This window comes from Lampetra planeri, chromosome 25, assembly GCF_965212315.1.
Source record: "Lampetra planeri chromosome 25, kcLamPlan1.2.h2, whole genome shotgun sequence".
In the NCBI taxonomy this organism is placed as follows: Eukaryota; Metazoa; Chordata; class Hyperoartia; order Petromyzontiformes; family Petromyzontidae; genus Lampetra; species Lampetra planeri.
The window spans coordinates 2964239-2982404 of NC_136131.1; the positions used below are offsets into that span (position 1 = coordinate 2964239).

At 46.2% G+C, this 18166-nt stretch overlaps 1 protein-coding gene across 2 annotated transcripts in view; it reads left to right on the forward strand.

Annotated features, from left to right (window-relative positions):
• LPGAT1 (lysophosphatidylglycerol acyltransferase 1) overlaps positions 1–18166 on the forward strand; it is a 106344-nt gene that overhangs the window by 54234 nt on the left and 33944 nt on the right. For both annotated transcript variants that reach the window (XM_078605939.1, XM_078605938.1), the window contains exon 3: positions 12772–12997. In XM_078605939.1, coding sequence (XP_078462065.1) covers positions 12775–12997 — 223 coding nt within the window. In that variant the 5' untranslated portion in view covers positions 12772–12774. The remainder of the gene's footprint in view (positions 1–12771; positions 12998–18166) is intronic.

Here is an 18166-nt window from a genome sequence, read left to right on the forward strand (position 1 = left end):
GGAAGCAGTGCCAACATGGTTCGCGACAGGTTCCTCGCAGGGTACCGGCGTCGCGTGAGCGAGCACCGTCCCTTGAGGAACCACCACTGTCTGCGACCCCACATTGAGGACCGCGATGAAAGGGTCCTCGTCCCCTCTTACGACGGTCTGGGCCGGAATCAAATTAGGTGCACTAACCCCGGCCCTAGACGGTCCCAGCAAAACACCCTGATCCCCTACGCCCTTAGCGAAGGGCTTACGAAGTTTCAGAGGCACTAGCATTTGAGCTCCCGGCGGCACACTAACTGTTCTGACGACGAACGCCGGTACCGTCGCGAACGCCGTCCGAGCCGCCGCAGGGGAAGGCAGGAAGGCCATGCGTCGCCCTGACGGAAGCTCAATGCATCCTTGGTCGATCAAAATACGAATTGGCATTTTGCCTAAGAAATCCGTCCCCAGCAGGCACGGAACCGCCAGCGAGGAGGAAACGAAAATCGGCCCCGACAATTTGATGTCCCCGATACAAATTTGCGCGCGAATCTGTCCCATGATGCCCAGAGAGCCCCCGTTAGCGGCATAGAATGGGACGTTAACCGGCAGTAAGGGCCGGCTTTGTACAGGCAGAATATTGTAAATTAACTCCGAAATGATTGTCGCCGATGCCCCCGTATCGACCAGGATGCGTACCTCTACCCCGTCAATGTGTCCGACCACGGCCGACGACCCTGACGACGCGGCTACCACGCGATGGGCCAACACGGACCACTGTTTGGGCTCGATTCGAGTCCCCGCAGTGATCCGCGTTGGGCCGTCGCAACGCAACATCGGCCCCCCGTTCGTTGCGGTGCGAGAGTGTGCAACGGGTGGGTGCTTTGGCCAAACATGTGTGGTGCCGCGACTCGCCGGATCATGTTGCTGGAGCTTGGGAGGAGGAGGCCCGGCGTCCCGTCGAGGCGTCGTCCCGCGCTGTCGAGGCGAGCGGCACCCCAAGGCGACGTGGCCCCGAACACCGCAGTTGAAACACCGCGGACCCCCCGGTGGAGACGATGGACGGTCGAACCGGCTTGAGCCGTCCCGGCCCGCCCGTGCTCCTTGCGCCTGTTGCCGTCGGTGGTCGACGGCGTAGAGCTCCTCCGTCTGAAGGGTGGCTGCAGCCACCGCACGCCCGGCCGATGCCCTGCTGGCTTTCCGCCGCAGGGACAGAAGGTTGGCGTGAAGGAGGCGCGCCGCCTGAAGAGAGGTCATCTCGGCGTCCTCCTGTGCGACGACAGCGATGTCCAGGTCGTCTGCCAGGAGGAGGATTTTCTCCGTGACCATCGCGTCCACGCCGTCGTCGTCCATACGGGGAAAAGCCGTTTTGGCCAGCGCCAGGAGGCTCGTCCTGTATGCCAGGGGCGACTCTTTTTCACCCCGCTTGCGGTCGTAGAACTGCTGTCTGCATTCTGCAGATGGTCCATAGACCCCAGCCAGCAGTTGTAGCGCCCTCGGCAGAGTAGAACGCTTCTCTCTTGGCGCCGATGTGAGGGCGGCGAGCGCGTCGGCGTCGAGGAGCGCCGGCAGCGCGCAGAGGGCTTCGTCGTCCGACCACCTAGCCATTTCTTGGTGGGCGATGAAGCGACGCTGGAAGCCGCCCCAGTCGCCCTCCGCGCCAACAAATTCCTTCAGCGGAGGTAGCCGTTGTTGCAGCGCAGCGTTCGCCTTGGAAGTCTGCAGGCTGCTATCCCCAGGACTCGGCTGTGCGTCGGCGCGAATGGCAGATGGAATCGCCTGTCGCAGCCGTGATGACGTTCCCGCCGCTGGCGATGATGCGGCTGTCCCAGCGAGAGCGGTGTCGGACCCAAGGTTTAGCCCGGCCACGCCCTCTGCAGCTGCCGTGGCGATGGCGGGAAATTCAAAGTTGGAGTCTTCCGAAATGGCGGGAAGGCGCTCCGGTCGTCGACTCCCCTCGCCCCGTGGTGGACCACCAGCCCCCAGCCGCGTGATGTTTTCCAGCGTGGCGGCAGCGGCATACAGCAGCTCCGCCAGCCTCTCGTGAGCCAGCCGTAGCGCGTCTGGCTGCGGCCCCTCTTCATGCCGATGCCCCGGCAGGAACGCGTCAGGCCCCGGCTGTACCATGTCTTGGTGAGCCGTCTCGGGCTCAACGATTTCAGCAGTGTCCTCGTCCGGCACTCTGGCTCGAGCTGTCTGACGTGTTTCCATGTTCGTAATACTTCTGACCCCAGATGAAGTACCGGTAAGTACGCTGGACACCCAGGTTGAGGCACACGTATCTTTATTACAAGTTGTCGGTACAGGACAGCACTAGAGGGGGTAGCGGCCCCCTCACCCGGATAACTGGGGATACACCCTAGCTAATCCTGACCTACTCCCAAGTCCTCCACTAACGGGCTAGGGGAGGCTAACTGGCCCGACACTGGTGAGTCGGGCTACGGTCTCCGGAGTCCCAGGGTACTGACCCTGGTTCACGGAACCACGCCTCTGGCTCGATCCTCCGCAGCCCTGACAAGGGCGGCGTCGAGGGGAGTCCAGGGCTTCTAACTAGGAGATCTTCCTTCTTCCTCCTTCGTTCCCAGACTGAGCCACGAGCTCTCTCTGTCCTCCCCCTTTATACCCCCCGTCAGGATCACAACCCCCCAGGCTGCCTGATGCGGACGTCGCTGCGGGCACCCCCCCCGTGTACTCCCGGAGCTCCGCCCACTGTGTTTATTCCCCGTTGGATCCCATGCACCTACAGCCCTCCCGTAACAACCCTACATAGGGCATCACATGCCAAGTGGGCATGTGGGGGCAGTCATCGACTCCATATCACACTTGTACTCTGGACTTAATCGTATATCATACTCCTGCAATATTTGTCTTTTGTAATTACATTTGCAAAAGCAATGACATGAACTGGGTCTTCATATGAATGTATTTAGCTTTGGAAGAAAATTGCCGAGCGCAAGAATATAATCGGAATGTATGTTGCGCACAATACCCGGCGTGGAATAAAAATGCGCCGAGAAATTTGTCCCCGGAGAACAAATTGCAGCCACGTTTTTTTCATGCCAGTGACTTTTACCCAACATGAAAGCCAATATATAAGCAGAATTCCAGTGAGTCTCCATGAACCTATTGGCTTTCCAGATCGATATCAAGAAGTATTTGTTTAAGCAAGCAAACTGAACCGATTTCCACCTATGGTCTCGACAGGAATGTGGCATGTTAAAACAAAATGCTGCTGTATTTACAGACTCTCCTACGATGTAAGCCAAGTGAATCCGTTGAATGCAAAAAAACAATTACGGCCATCACACTAACACGTCCTCATGCCTTGTTGGGGGGCATTTTTTTTTACATGCTTTTATTTAACTCACTCCGTCTGATGTCGTATCCTCAACAAATCTTGTAACTCTATTTTTACCAACTTCCCAATGTGCTATCGACTGCAAACTTGGTATACTTATGGCATACTGATGACAAGACTATATTCTATCATAAAAAATCCAAAGCATATTTTAAACATTTTACACGCTTTTATTTAACTCTGTCTGTTGTCGTATCCTGAAATCTTGTAACTCAATTTCAACCATCTTCCCAATTGTCGTATCGACTGCAAACTTGGTATAGGTATGTCATACTGATGACAAGACTATATTCTATAAGTAAAAATTTTAAATATATATTTTAAAACAATCTTTTTTACGGCTCTAATTGTCCACGCTCAACTCACGTTGGCTGTAAATCACCACGTGGTCCCTTACGTCACGGCAAGCCTCGGGGAGCCACGCCGAGGGGCGGGGGATGTGGAAGGAGGGGAGGGGCGATGGGGGAAGGGGGCAGGGAGAGGGGCAGCTCGGACAGTACATTTCATGCAAGCATGTTTAAAAAAAAATATTTTTTAAATATTTGTAATCGATGCATGTAAAATCGGAACTCCACTCGGTGGCTCTGCATTTGAATACAAAAATATTCAGCCTCATCAGCCAACTTGGTGATTTCGAGGAGCACAGGCAGTCCTCCCTCGCCTAGCACGATCCCCCGAAGAACGCTGATTCGCTATAGCATCCATTCGTCCCTGGAGAACATTTTTACAACAACGACAAAAAACCGGAATGAAATCCCAAAAATCTGAACGGTACTTCGGACGAGTGAGAGAGAACACAGCAGCAACAGCAGCAGCGGTCCAGGGGGAAAAGTATCCCGCTGTTAGCTTTTCCTTGAGTGTGTCCTCTGATTTTGATGTTTTTATACGTGTCCTGATTTTATGGGTTGGACTGCCTTCGTTTAATTTTTGCTGTAAAGTATTGCGATGCCCCCTTTAGTGGGGGAGAGTTTTTACAAAAAAAGAATTGCAATTGAACCAGAACATTAGTATATTTTTTATGGACCCTACTGTTCCCGTGGATAATGGAATTCGTGGGCAGTAGGCTCGTGGATAAGAGGAGTTCTGCAAAAAAATACGAACGGGAAGTCGACGATGGACGTGCGTTTGATGGTAACAGCTTTCGATGGAAAATCAGCACAAATGCAATGCCAGTGTTGAAAGCTTCTCACATTGCAGGGGTCAGCAAGGTGCATTTCAGTGCCCCATGCGCGAGTGTGCGATGAGCACGTACGCATCCTCATGATGTGTCTGTGTCTAGAATCTCTTGAGGGCAGGCTGCACTGTGCAGTGCCCTGTGATAGCATCGCTTTCGCTGTTGCACACAGTACTCTGTATTAGTCATGCTGGCAGACACATGGCAGGTTTTTTTCAGATTTCTGTGACACATTAGTGTCCGTAGCATCAAGTGCTTTCGTTGTGACTAATGTGATATCCATTACACTATACAGACACCAGCACGCAAACACTCTGGTCATCCTCACAGCGGCTTTTGGATGACCGTGCATTGTGCGGCCGGCTGGAATGATCTTCCTTCTGATGTTCGGAAGTCACTGGAGCTATGCACTTTTAAATCTAAATTAAAAACTAATTTCTTTAGAACTGCTTTTTTGTTTAGTTTGTTGACCACCCCCCATACGTCCGATTAGCACGGTTGGCTATGTGCGGAGAAAAATTTGTTCAAGATACATACATTGTGTTTTGCTTGTCAGGATAATTTAGTTTTTCTTACACACATAAGAGTGGTATGTGAAAGTGATCACCCCTTACGTTATATTCAATGGCTTTGTGCAATTGACGTAAAAGTGTTTTCATCGTAAAGATTTTCGGGTTGGATCGCGATCTAACCGAAAAACCTCTGTTATGGGTAATATTGGTTGCGTAAGCACGCTAACTAATGCTCTACTATAGTAGGGGTGCTGCCGTAGTCTTAACGAGTGGCATGCTGGCAATGTGGAGGTCACCGCTTTGATTTTTTCTGCCCGGTGCGGCGGTTGAAGCGACGGTGCAAGTTTCATGAACCCCCCCTCCCCCTACAGCGCCTCTATTCATCCTGCAGTACTTAAAACATAATTTTTATTTTACCTGGTAAGGCCCACTGAGCTATGTAGCTTTTTTTCAGAAGCAACCTGGCCATCACAAACAATAGCTCAACGAAGTGGCTTATCACGTGGAAATTTATAGCAGCCAAATACGCACGTTGATTCTAAATGTTGAGGGAAAAACCGGGGAACCTGGAGAAAAATCCATGCGACCACGGGGAGAGAGACATGCAAACTCCAAATATACAGGCGTCAGGGTTGGGATCGAACCCACGACCTCCTGTATACCAGGCAGGGTATTGAACATCTCGCTACTGTGGCGCCCTTGGGTTCACCAGAGTGAGTCGATCGGCAAGTTGCACGTGGTGGGGTAAAGTGTGGGTTACTTCCACCTCTTCCAGCATGAAAGAGTAGGTGAAATCACCTCCATGGGGGCTCTTTAGAGATTTCTCTCGTGAACTCCTTCCACCATCAATCTGCCCGAGCCGATTTGCGCCGCTGGCAATCTATGATTTAACACTGACTTACGTTTGTGCATTGTTTTCACATTTTATTTGCGACGCGGTAGTTTTTTTGTTTCCGATTATCGTTCGCGCAATTTCCATCCTTTATCCCGTTTACTTTTCGTTCTGTCGTTTTGGTCTCCCTTGCAACTAGGGCTCATCCTGGTCTCTTGAGTTCTTCGCCCGGTTAAGTCAAATAAACCTGGCACTTGATCATTGCTGTGAGCAAGACACTGCAGGGCCGTACCTTTACCCCTGCTTAAGGGGGGAGTTCCTGCTGAACGAGCGGTGGTTCGCACGACGTGTTTTCCCTCTAACGCGGTTCTTCCATTAGGGAACACGCGGAGCGCAGGAAGGCGCACCGTTATAACACGGTTTCTTGGGCAGTCGATGCCGAACTACTTTCTTGAGCTGCGCGGATGAGCGGTACGGTGATACAGTACGCGGAATGATGCAGTAACGCGGCGGCGTAGCCTCAGTTATTTGTCCCGCCATCTCACTGCGTGTGATTAGTAGTACATCGTAACTCGCCAAACTTTACTGTTACATTATTCACAGGGGAATTTTTTCGACGAACGCGTTTTTCTCTTAACGCGGCAATTTTATTAGGAACGCATCTACCGCGTTAAACGAGGACTTACTGTACTGTCGTGTATAATATGACATTTTCTTTCGCACCAACTAGTACATTAAAGCTTTCCCATTCTGATGACGTAGTGATGATGTACACGTGGATGTACACGTACATCATCAGAATGGAATCAGAAGAAAACATTTGATTACTATCGGTATGTCTTAAGGTCGGAAGACGTATCAAGGCTCCCACAAGGCCATGTGGGAGGGCGTGTGCACAGTTTGGCGCTACGCCTCTCTAAAATTAACACTGACTGCCTGCGCGTTCCGAGATTCACCGGTCAATGGTACCCCTACCCTGCAACTTGCAGATGTCTTGGAATGCGATAGGGTTAAGATGCTACATCAAAACCTTCTGGACGTCCCTGGTATCCAGCGAATATACTGTGCAGATTCTGCTCTTGAAGAAGTCTGATAACTTCACACCGCTTAAATAAATACCAAAATATTTTATTAAATACATTTCACATTTTATTCTTTCGTCGATATGAAAAAAAAATGTTCCAGTGTAAGGACATCCCAAAAAATATACTCTTTAAATGTGTAAGCTTAACTAAATACATTCACCAGTTCTAAACCTTCATATTGCAATTGATGTTTAAAAATTGGTTGCCACACCCTGTAACCTCATACTTCCTCTCAGTTATTTGCGTTTTGAGTCCCAACCTACAGGGCATAGTGTGGTCTGCCACCAGAATCAGAATCTTTATTTAGACTGCAGGAGGTGGAATCCGATGAGCTATGAAGCTCTTTATGGGCACGGGGTCAGCGAGTTACAACAGCAAAACAATACGCAAAAAAATACACGGTAGGAGAGCAAAATAGAAAAAATGGTCAGCAAGTGACTAAAAATAAGTGAAATAAATGTATACGTCTGATTCATCAAACTTGGGCAAGGCAGCAAAAACAACAAGACAGTCCCAGGCCACACCAAGATAACAGCAATACAGCATTGGCCCCTCAATAAAAATGGCACATTGACATTGAACAATCGATACACGGCGAGTAGCAAGGATCAAAGTTACAAATCACATTTGCAAATATGACTGCTGTATCCAGCACTCATCTCCTGTGTCGCCATTGAGATGCCACTCCTTTGGTGCGCCGAGCAACCCGCAGTATAAATAGCGCACCGGTTGCCAAGCTGTGCCACCGTGGTGGCCTTTAGCACCGGTTCAGATTCCTCCCCATCCCACAGCTCGGGCGTCAGCTGCTTGCTTATCGTTGCGCAATCACGCACTCGGTCCGTACATGAGGCTTTTCTGAGCCAGCCTGCATCAGTCTGCGACGTCAGATCGTGAAGGACGCGGCGTCAAAAAATGCGTGCGCTCGTTACAACAGCGTGAAGAATTCATCATTGATAATAATTAGATATTTTAAAGAACGCGCTTTCGTATCGACACATCTCCGCCACGCAGGTAGGCTGCCTTTCGCCATTCTTGACGAGATGGTGCTTGAAGCCCTTTGACTGAGAAAACATATTTCCCAAAGCAATAACGATAATGGCACGCTGTTGATGGTGGTGATGTGGGATGAGGCGCGTGGTTATATGCCGTGTCAAGCTTGAGAAGTGGTCATGGCAAATGCCTCTGATGCCGGCACAACTCAATCGTTGATTCTTTCATTCAACCAGACTTACAACATGTTCTCTGGTTGTAATAATCCAACGGGGGATACTTACCCTTAGGAAAACCGTGCAAATTTATGAAAAGGGTTGCCAAAGCTTGGTGATAAAAAAAACCCCAGCGCCAAAACGACCCACATTGCCGTCTTCAGGCGATCACGTCGGTCAGTCAATCGATGCGATATTGATGACGCGCCTTTATTCGGCGACAGCCAAAGCATGGATGGCAGAGAACCACACCAGACATGATGGGCGCGAGAGATGTAAGAATGTTTTTTTGTCGGGACGTGAAAGCACTGATCATTGCAGTTGGAGTTCCAACAGGTTCAGGTTGCTTTACTCCAAAGCAGCAGTGGAGTAAAGGAACCTGAACAAACACAAAAACACACGACACGTGATGTCATGTCATTGCGCGACCTGAACCACGATGTCGTGTTCCCTGATTGATTACGTTCGAGGGCATACGTACATTGGAAAGGGTGTTGCATAAACCGTGCGCATGCATGATTTTTCTTCCTTGTTTAAGTAAAGAACTTTGAATTCAATACCACTTGAAAGGCCCTACAGTGGGTTTGATGTTCAGCCCGCATACACACGAGGGAATATGAAAACAATACATTTTGGGTTTGAGTTCCTCCCTTGTTAAGAAATTTTATACTTGGCCACTGCAAATAATCGTACCGGTTCAGCTGAAGGAAATATCCACCTCGGTTATTCTCTCCCTGCTTATACATCGCACACTGTGTGTGCTCAACTGGTTAAGAGGCAGCAGCAGGCCAACGCTGAGAGATTCAGGACGGCACAGAGAGAGCCCTGTCCCATTATTGTTGGGGGTGTCTTTGCGTCCCGTGATTTGTTTTGCAAATTTGGTACAGTGACCGACGATTGGAGTCGCGTGACATCCCCAAACCGTTTGTGCTGCGACGATTCATTCTCCTGCCCCTTCTCTTAAGTCGACTGTGAGAATGAGTTAAATTTATCTCAATAAACTCTCGGTTGGAAAACATGAAAAAAATATCTCTCGAATAATGAACACCGAGATCTGCTTCTTTAGCTGCTCTTTATTTTGGCAACGTATTTTTTGGAATACAATTGAAGCTTTCGTGACTGCAGAGATTACTATACTCTACAGCCTCTATAAGTCCCTGTACGTTATCCCTCCAGGCGTGTTTCTGTGTGTGCCTCTCCATGTGTGTATGTCTCTTGTTGTGGTGTTACTCTGGTTGTCCCTCTGTGCTGCCCAAAACATCTTTCCCTGGATGTTCTTCTCTGTGTATGTATCTCTGCTACCTTGTACCTCATATCTGTTCACTCTTGTCTACGTTAGTATGTTCAGCCCAGAAGATGAACACGAAATTTAGCAGTCATTTGAAATACGTGGTCAACCAGGTTAGTGTCTAACTGTGTTGTTGGCCGACTTGTTTTGCATCACATTATGTTTCTAAGGTTTGTTGAGTTCTCGTCTCTCATCTTCTTGTTGTATTTGCCTCCGTGCAGTTTACCGTTCTCTGTGTGCTAGTTGCGTGATGTCCTCCTATGTGTTCCCTCGCTATGTGTTTTACCCCATTTCCACCTGATGATGATCGTTTGTGTTGCGTTCGAAACGTCGTGATTTATTTGAATTTAATTTATTTAAAAAAAAATTCTACATACGTGACTTTACCAAAAAAAAAAAGAATATTTTTTGGAAATTAGATACCCGGCCCATCCACCCCCAGTGCCTGTAATGTACATTTTCTTCATGCACAAGTGTGACCAGGGGAAATACACTCGGGCATTTACTTTTCCTCGAAAATGTATCACTCCTTAACAAACGGTCAACTTGAGGATAAAATTACAATCAGCTCTTTCACGTGTGTGTGCGTGTGCGTGCGTGTATCTTTTGTATTTGAGGAGTGGTGGTGTAATAGTGTAATAGTTCGCGTACTGTGATACCCATGGCACCTGGGTCTGTCCCGTGACCTTTCTGCAAGCAGGCCATCAACACTTCACGTGGCCTTAGGTTTGATTCCTGGCCACGTCCAAAAGCAGTGGTATTGGAACTCTTACTGTGCCTCCCTAAGTTTGACTCAGCCTTAAATTATCCTTAAATCAGTACCCAGTGTGAAGTGGAAATGTCAGAATTGGGCATATAAAGGCAGCCAGCCGGGTGTAATGTTGGCCACGCAATGTAATCATGTGCTGTATCAGCTTTAAGATCCGCTCGATAACACCACTTGCCCTAACAGTCTGTTGAAGGCTATATGGGGATCCGTACCTTTGTCTTTTTGTATTCGTGTGTGCCTTTTTGCGTACATTGTGATGTGTGTGTGTGTGGGGGCAAAGAAATTGGGGGTATGTCTCAACAATAACTGTGCCAGTTTAGCAGAAGGAAGTGAATTGTGCCAGTCACTTCCTGTCCTTGCGTTCATCATACATTGCACAGCGCGCACAGTGATAAAGGTTTGTATTGGACGCGTACGCAAGAGCAGCTATGAGAATCCATACCCGCCCTGGCATTTTCTGAGCTTGGTTGAACAATGTTTTCTGTTCATTGTGATGTCTGTGTTCGAATAAAACAGAGAGAGGCTTTCTGAATGGTACATACAGGGCATCTGGAAAGTTTCTGTGGAATTTCTTATGATGATCGGCAGAAGAGGAAGCAGTGGAATGAGTGTTTAGCAACACTGTACTATTAATTAATCTGACAACCTGAGTCTTACTCCCGGCTCACGGCCAACACCAGTGACTATTATCTGAACCGGTCCTGGGTCTACCCTAGGTTGACTCAGCCTCAAATGAGTACCCAGTGCGTTGTGTAAACATTTCCACTGGGGAGACAAAGGCGGTCGGGCGTGGTGTTGACCACCCACCCCCTCGTGGGCCATGCCGGCCTTCATAGGTGTTCGCTAACAGTACTTGGCCCAACAGTCTGTTTAGGCTATATGGGGCATCTTTATGTTGTTTTGTATGTTGAACATCTTTCGAACCGTACATAGTCAACCGTGCTAATGTTTCAGGGAACACTCCATTGTTAAACTGGCTCATTTTATGCAATAGGAAACACATTAAGCACGCATACATGGACATTCTATGTTATACGTTGATAGTAAACATTTAAGTAATCTGAATTTGGAGAGTTATTTTTGTAGTACAGTATTTGTTAAGTTGTTGCTTTACATTCGTACATTGGGGAGTTGACTTTTCAAGTGCAGTGGCACCTCGGTATACGTCGTGAATTCGTTCCAGAAGGTAGGACTTACACCGAAAATTACAGAAACCAAACGGATTTTTCCCATAAGAAATAAAGGGAAAGGAAATAATCCATTCCAGAATGTAAGAAATTATATTTTATATGGCATATTATACATTAATGGGGTTGTATAAAATAATTTAGACACTACTTATTACTAAAATGCATACATAAATACAAAATAAATGCATAAATAATTTTTTTTAAATAAAAATAAAATTTGACATCACTTTACCTTGCTAAGAGGAGTTGATAGCCTACGAGGATGGTGGTGAGGAAGGGGAGGAGTCGTGAACGGGGTCTACGCGGGTACGCGGTGACTCATCCCGACCCATACAAGTTCTAGCAAGCACGTCGTATCCCAAGAAAGACGTCGTATCCCAAGAAAGACGTCGTATCCCAAAACATTTTTTTCTCGCGAAAACACGACGTGTACCAAATTCGACGTATTCTAAAGACTGTTAGCAAAAGCCGGCACCTGTCTGCTTCACATCTTAGTAGGCATGTGTTGAAGCATCGCTACAATACATCCATCAAGTCGTGCATGCAGCAATTCATTACAGTATTTGCAATTGGTGAACATTTTCCAGTAATTGTTTAAATATTCTTTGGGTCTTTCGATAAAGTGACGTAGATAGGTTCAAATTAATTATAATAATAAATATCAAGTTAGCAAAAACGACGACGTTTCCATCACAACACAAGCTATTGTCATCAGGAGGATCGCTTATGTTGTGATCGAAACGTCGTAGTTTTATTTTATTTTATATATATATTGTTTTTATTAATTTGAACATATCTACGTGACTTTACCGAATGACCCAAAGAAAATAAATTCCTATTTAAAGCTTTCGTGACTGCAGGGATTCATCTTCTTGGTTCTTTCGGTAAAGTCACGTAGAAGGGAAATAATAAAATAATAATAAAACATAATAAAATAATTCCTCTTGATATGCTAATTATTTTGTCAAGGCGCCCTTCCCCCCTTCCAACCCAGCTTAAATATACGCTCCAAGCGTGGTGGTGTTTCATTCAGACGCTGTCTCCCCGACAGACCTGGTCTTCACCTGAGGACGGCTGCTTGCGTTGTGGCCGAAACGTCGTGAGAATTATTTTATTATGTTTTATTTTTATTATTTTTCCCTTCTACGTGACTTTACCGAAAGAACCAAGAAGATGAAAAAATAGTTGTTATCATTTTTTATTTTTTTACCTACGTGACTTTACCGAAAAAACCAAAGAGTATCATTCGATGTTGCGGATGTGTAAAGGGATAGAGTTTCACATCGAGGGGGGTGACAGCAGAGAACTGACGTGAGGCTGTAACATTGCTCTGCCTCTGAAATGTCCCCCTCGCTCGACGATGAACGACAACGCCGTCCGTGCCTCCGCAGGGGATGGCACTGCTCAGCTACACGTGGTTGCTGCTGAAGATGTGCCTGCGCTTTGGCATCATGGTGATCAACAACCTGGTGGCCATCCCATCCTACCTGCTCTACCTGCTGGCGCTGCTGCCCCTGCGCCTGTGCCGCCCGCGCCTCTTTTGGGAGCTCGAGGGCGTCATGTTCAAGTGGCTCCTCGCCATTGTGGCCTCCTGGGGCTGGGTGGCTGGATACACAGGTGGGTGGGTCAGTCGGCGAGACGAGCCACTGCTCGTGCCTGCTTGGAGTCATTCTTTGGGATGGCATGAGACTGTCAATGTTGGACCACAACCAACCAACCCACGGAATAGAATTGTCTGATAAGCCAGACTGGGCATGTTAATTCAATATATTTTTTAACGCGTGACAATTTATTCGTAGATTTAAAAAAACTAAATAAACCTCGACTGGACACGTTATCTCTGCGGGTATCCATTCAAACGTGGCCATGCACAGCGACCACTGCCTGTCGGCGATTGTTGACTTTGAATCCGCGAAACAATTTCAGTTTTCTTTCCGGTAATTTTGGTTGAATGCGAAATCTGCTTCTTGATTGCGTATTCACAGTTGTCACATTTCGAGGCTGTAACCGAGGCCTACGAGCCACTTCATCGCTGAAGCTACCACAATTGTCGATGATCACCCTTGTCGCATTCACAAATGAAAAAAAACTAATTTCTTGAACTGCTTGTTGTTGCGTTTAGTTTGTTGTGTGTGTCGTCCCCCCCCCCCCCCGTTGGCTACGTACAGTGCGAAACAACTTCAGCATACATACATATGTGCAGTCGCCCTCGTCGTCGTGAGGATGAGTGGGTTACAGCCTGCAAATGTGACAACTGTGAATATGCTCTTTACGTGATAAACCTTACTAATTGGCTGTGTCGGGTGGTGGCGGGTTTAGCAACACATTTATGTTTACGCAATCTAACCCAAAAAAGCTTCTTATGGATGATATTAGTTGCAAAAGCCTTACTACTCCTGTTACGTGTTAAACTTTAGCAATTACGGTTTGAGCCCCTGGTGGGGGTGGAACCACTTTTCTAATTTTATTTTGTATGGTTTTCTTGGGCTGTGCACCCAGATTTATAGAGTGCTGCTGCACTTTGGGGTTGTAGTAGTTGAGGGCTTTGCATGCCCGATCGTACAAAATTAGGACGTTAGACATCCCGAGTTGAGAGCGGCAGTGATCGGTGAGAAGAATAAATCATTATTTAATCGAAACCTAACAAGAGAAAAGTACAAAGCCCTATGTATCATCTTTCCAATCCTTCAACCAACATCATATCCCTTTTTATTACGATACATTTTCTGACTGCCGTGCCAACTATCATTCGATTAACTTGGTGACACAGTTGGCAGAGATGTATCTGCCAGGATGTATTTGTGGACTTTATGATTAACAATTCATGGGCTGCCACGGGGAACGCTACCGGCCACAAATTGCCATGGCGACTTGCAGATGTGTACAACTTTGCACCCTTTTTTCCCCGTTGCGTTGCTGTTTGTGTCAAATATTTGGGAACAATGTGAAATGATAACGTTTTAAAGAGGAAGCTTGGTGAGCGATAGGACGTCTGTGTCCTGTTCCCAACTGGATCAAAAATATAATCTTTAAATCAGCCACGGGTGCATTGATAGCTCCTGTGATGCGCTGAAACTCTGTCTGCTGGCAAAGGAAATAAGACATCAGCATCAGGCACATCAGTATCTAAATCCAGGCAACCAACACCAATCCCATTGCCAGGCATACCAATTGCATTGACTCTGTGTCAGCATTACGTGTGTATTTCTTTACGACCCAAGAATCGAGGATTTCGGAACCTCCGGATTGAATACATGTAGTGATAAATATAAGGGGATATTTGTTTGGCAAACCGAGTGTGTACAGCACATCATCATAATTATTTGAGTCCATTCCTTTATTCCTCCTGGTTACTGCCCTCTGCTTGCTTCTGGATGGGCAGAGGGTAATGGTTGATGGAGACAAAAAGCTTATAAATGAGTAATATCTCAAAAAGCATGAAATATTTTCCGTTCCATTTAGTTTTAGGGGAATTCTAAGAAACAATAAGCAATTTAGAAACGTGCTTAATGTTGACAATGGAAATGAACTAATGCAATTGAAAATCTACTCCAGAATATGACAAAACAACGCAATTGGGAGTAAATAAATAATAAAGGAATGTTTCCATACTCTTTGGTTCTTTCGGTAAAGTCACGTAGGTGAACAAATAAAATAAAAGTAAATAAATTAAATCACGACAATTGTTTTCTTGCTGTGGTTGTTCCACCTGATGACGGTTGCTTCTGCTGCGCCCGAAACGTCGTGATTTAATTTATTTATTTTAAATTTTATTTTTTCACCTACGTGACTTTACCGAAAGAACCAAAGTATGGATCCTTGCAGTCACGAAAACTTCAAATCTAGAAAGGAATGTTCGTCAGTCATTGTTTGTGACTGATGCAGGGACTCCTCTACTTACGAACGAGTTAGGTTGCAGAGGTCTGTTTCGTCACTGGATTTGTTCGTAAGTCCAACTTTACTCCTGTCGATTCCAAACATGTTGTACGGCCATGTACACTAAACATGGGGAATGGCTTTAAAAAGTTGTATAATCTTCTGTAGATGTAGATGCCACTGGTTTTTCATGGTCTGCAGATGTAGATGCCACTGGTGTCTTCTCATTTTGCAAATGTAGATGCCATTGGTTCCTCATGTTCTGCAGATGTAGATTTCACTGGTTCTTCACGTTCTGCAGATGTAGATGCCACTAGTTCTTCACGTTCTGCAGATGTAGATGCCACCACTGCCATCTATTGCGCGGCGGTTGAACTTACGAATCTCGATCCGAACAGGCAACTGAACATATGGACAGGTTTGTTCGTATCTCTGAAAGTTTGTAAGTCGAATGCTTGTAAGTAGAGGAGTCCCTGTATAAAGATGTGAGGGGGAAGGATTAAGTATCTGTTGAGGACAATTCTTACCTATTTCCCAAAGCTTGAGAAATGTCAGGTGAGAAAAGAAATGAGGAAGTTGGTCCTCTTGGTTAGAAGAATATATCTTCTTGGTTCTTTCGGTAAAGTCACGTAGAAGGAAAATAATAAAAATAAAAAAAATTTAAAATTATTTTTTATTTTATTATTTCCCTTCTACGTGACTTTACCGAAAGAACCAAGAAGATGAATCCCTGCAGTCACGAAAGTTTTAAATAGAAGAATATAATTTATTTTTACCAAGGAAAAGTTCAGTTTTGGGAAAAGAAATGTGATTCAAGAGGCGGGTAAAATTCCATAACTGTACCTCCGATTAGCACGATTGTCTACGTAGAAGAAGTTCAACATTCGTACGTACCAGGACGACCGCCCAGCAAAGGCACCGTCTCGTCTGTGCGCACGAGCCACGCACACGTCACGCACGCGACAGTTTCATGCTCACTTTGTAGAACCGGTGATGTGGCGCGCAAAAAGCTTGATAGCTCATCGGATTTCTCCAATATAAATAAATATTTTGATTCTGCATGGCCATGCAGGGAAAGGAAAATCCTTGACCCTGCCCTATTTGGCGGAAGAGTCCAATGTTTATAAATATTGTACCTGCCTTTTCACCGGAGCATGCGTGGTGGGGAAAGTGCCATTGGGTCTGGTGGGCCTATGCTGCATGATGGCCATCAGTATCAGTCCGTTTCTATCTTCGATTGCCTCGGGGGGGGGGGGGGGGACCCAATTTGTGGGCAACTAGTCTGAAACAGCAATGTAATTCCGTGAAAAACTAGAGACTCACATTAGTGTAATCGGAATGTTAGCAACGTCCAGTATTTAATGCCAACTAGTTAATCCAAAAAGATGCAAATATGTATGTCCTTTTTAAAAAAGTTGTTGAAAACATTTTCAGTCGAATTAATTGCACCGCTGTGGTCATTTGATCGCGGTCGTCAATCTTACGGGTAAAATAGTTTTAAAGCTCACTTTCCAGAGCTCTCGTAATCTGGAGAAAACAGTAAATTTGACCATTTCTGATAATTGTTTTTTTACCCTTTTATCTGGCAACTACTAGTGCGCCTTTTGGCGTCATTTGGTCCAACACCATGTGAGACTAGGCTCTAAAGAAAGCTGTCTCGGGTGGACCAATCAATTTCAAGGACAGTGCATACATCAGAGTTGTGTTTTTGTTTGCATTTCGACTGCAGGTATTGTGGCCAATGCAAACATGACTCCTTGTAAAAAAAAGTGTCAGTTTTGTTGCCAGATAAAAGGGCAAAAAAACAATTATCATATTTTGCTACTGGCAAATGAGGTTCCAATGGTGGTTAACCATTTATTTTTTGTGAAGGAAGTGTTTTTAGTAGCGATCAAATGTGAGCGGCGATGATGCCGATATTATTTTGACGTCAGGCAATGCCATCCTTTTGGTTGCTTCGGCAAAAAAAGGAATAATAAATGCACATCAAATTTTTAATGTTTTCGGTACTCTGTCTTGTTGTTGGAGCAGCCTTTGGTTTAATGTGTCAATATAAGCGGTGTGTGTTTTGGCTGCAGCTAATTCGGCTGTGACGGTCCCACCTGATGACGGAGACTTGTGTTGCCTCCGAAACGTCGTGATTTTTTTTTTATTTGCATTAATTTTGATGTTTTACCTACGTGACTTTACCGAAAAAACCTAAGAATATGATTCCTTGCCGTCACGAAAGCTTCAAATCTAGAATTGTGTTTTGGCTGTTTAAATGTAAATTCCACGGGCCTGTTGTTGAGTCACACGTGGAGAAGTGTATGATTGTATGTTAGCTTCTCTGAAACGTGTTTCATTCATGTAATGGAATAAAAAGAGGCAATCGTATGACGTGCAGACCATCAATACAGACGAGGTTATGCCTTCTATTTTAATTTCGTAAAAATGTCGAAACTAAATTAGACGTTCGCAGAGCCACATTCACAGCAGTGGTCCGCAAACCTATTGAACGACAGCGAGAGCGGAATAATAAGTGAAATGTTTATTTTTCTTGTGATATATCAACTGATGTTTAACCTCTGGGCTATGGAAGTCGACTGTTTTGTGCTCCCTCGAGAAAATGAATCTGCTGCCTGTCTGGTGGGAAAATACTGAAAAATCAGTCGAGAATAGGTGGTCATGTGGCTCAGCTGACTGAAGTCTGTGTCACGTGGGATAGTAGGGGGCTGGAGTCTGTGTCACAGGGATTGTAGGGGATTAGAGTCTGTGTCACGGGGATAGTAGGGGATAGTAGGGGATTGGAGTCTGTGTCACGGGGATAGTAGGGGTTGGAGTCTGTGTCACAGGGATAGTAGGGGATTGGAGTCTGTGTCACGGGGATAGTAGGGGATAGTAGGGGATTGGAGTATGTGTCACGGGGAT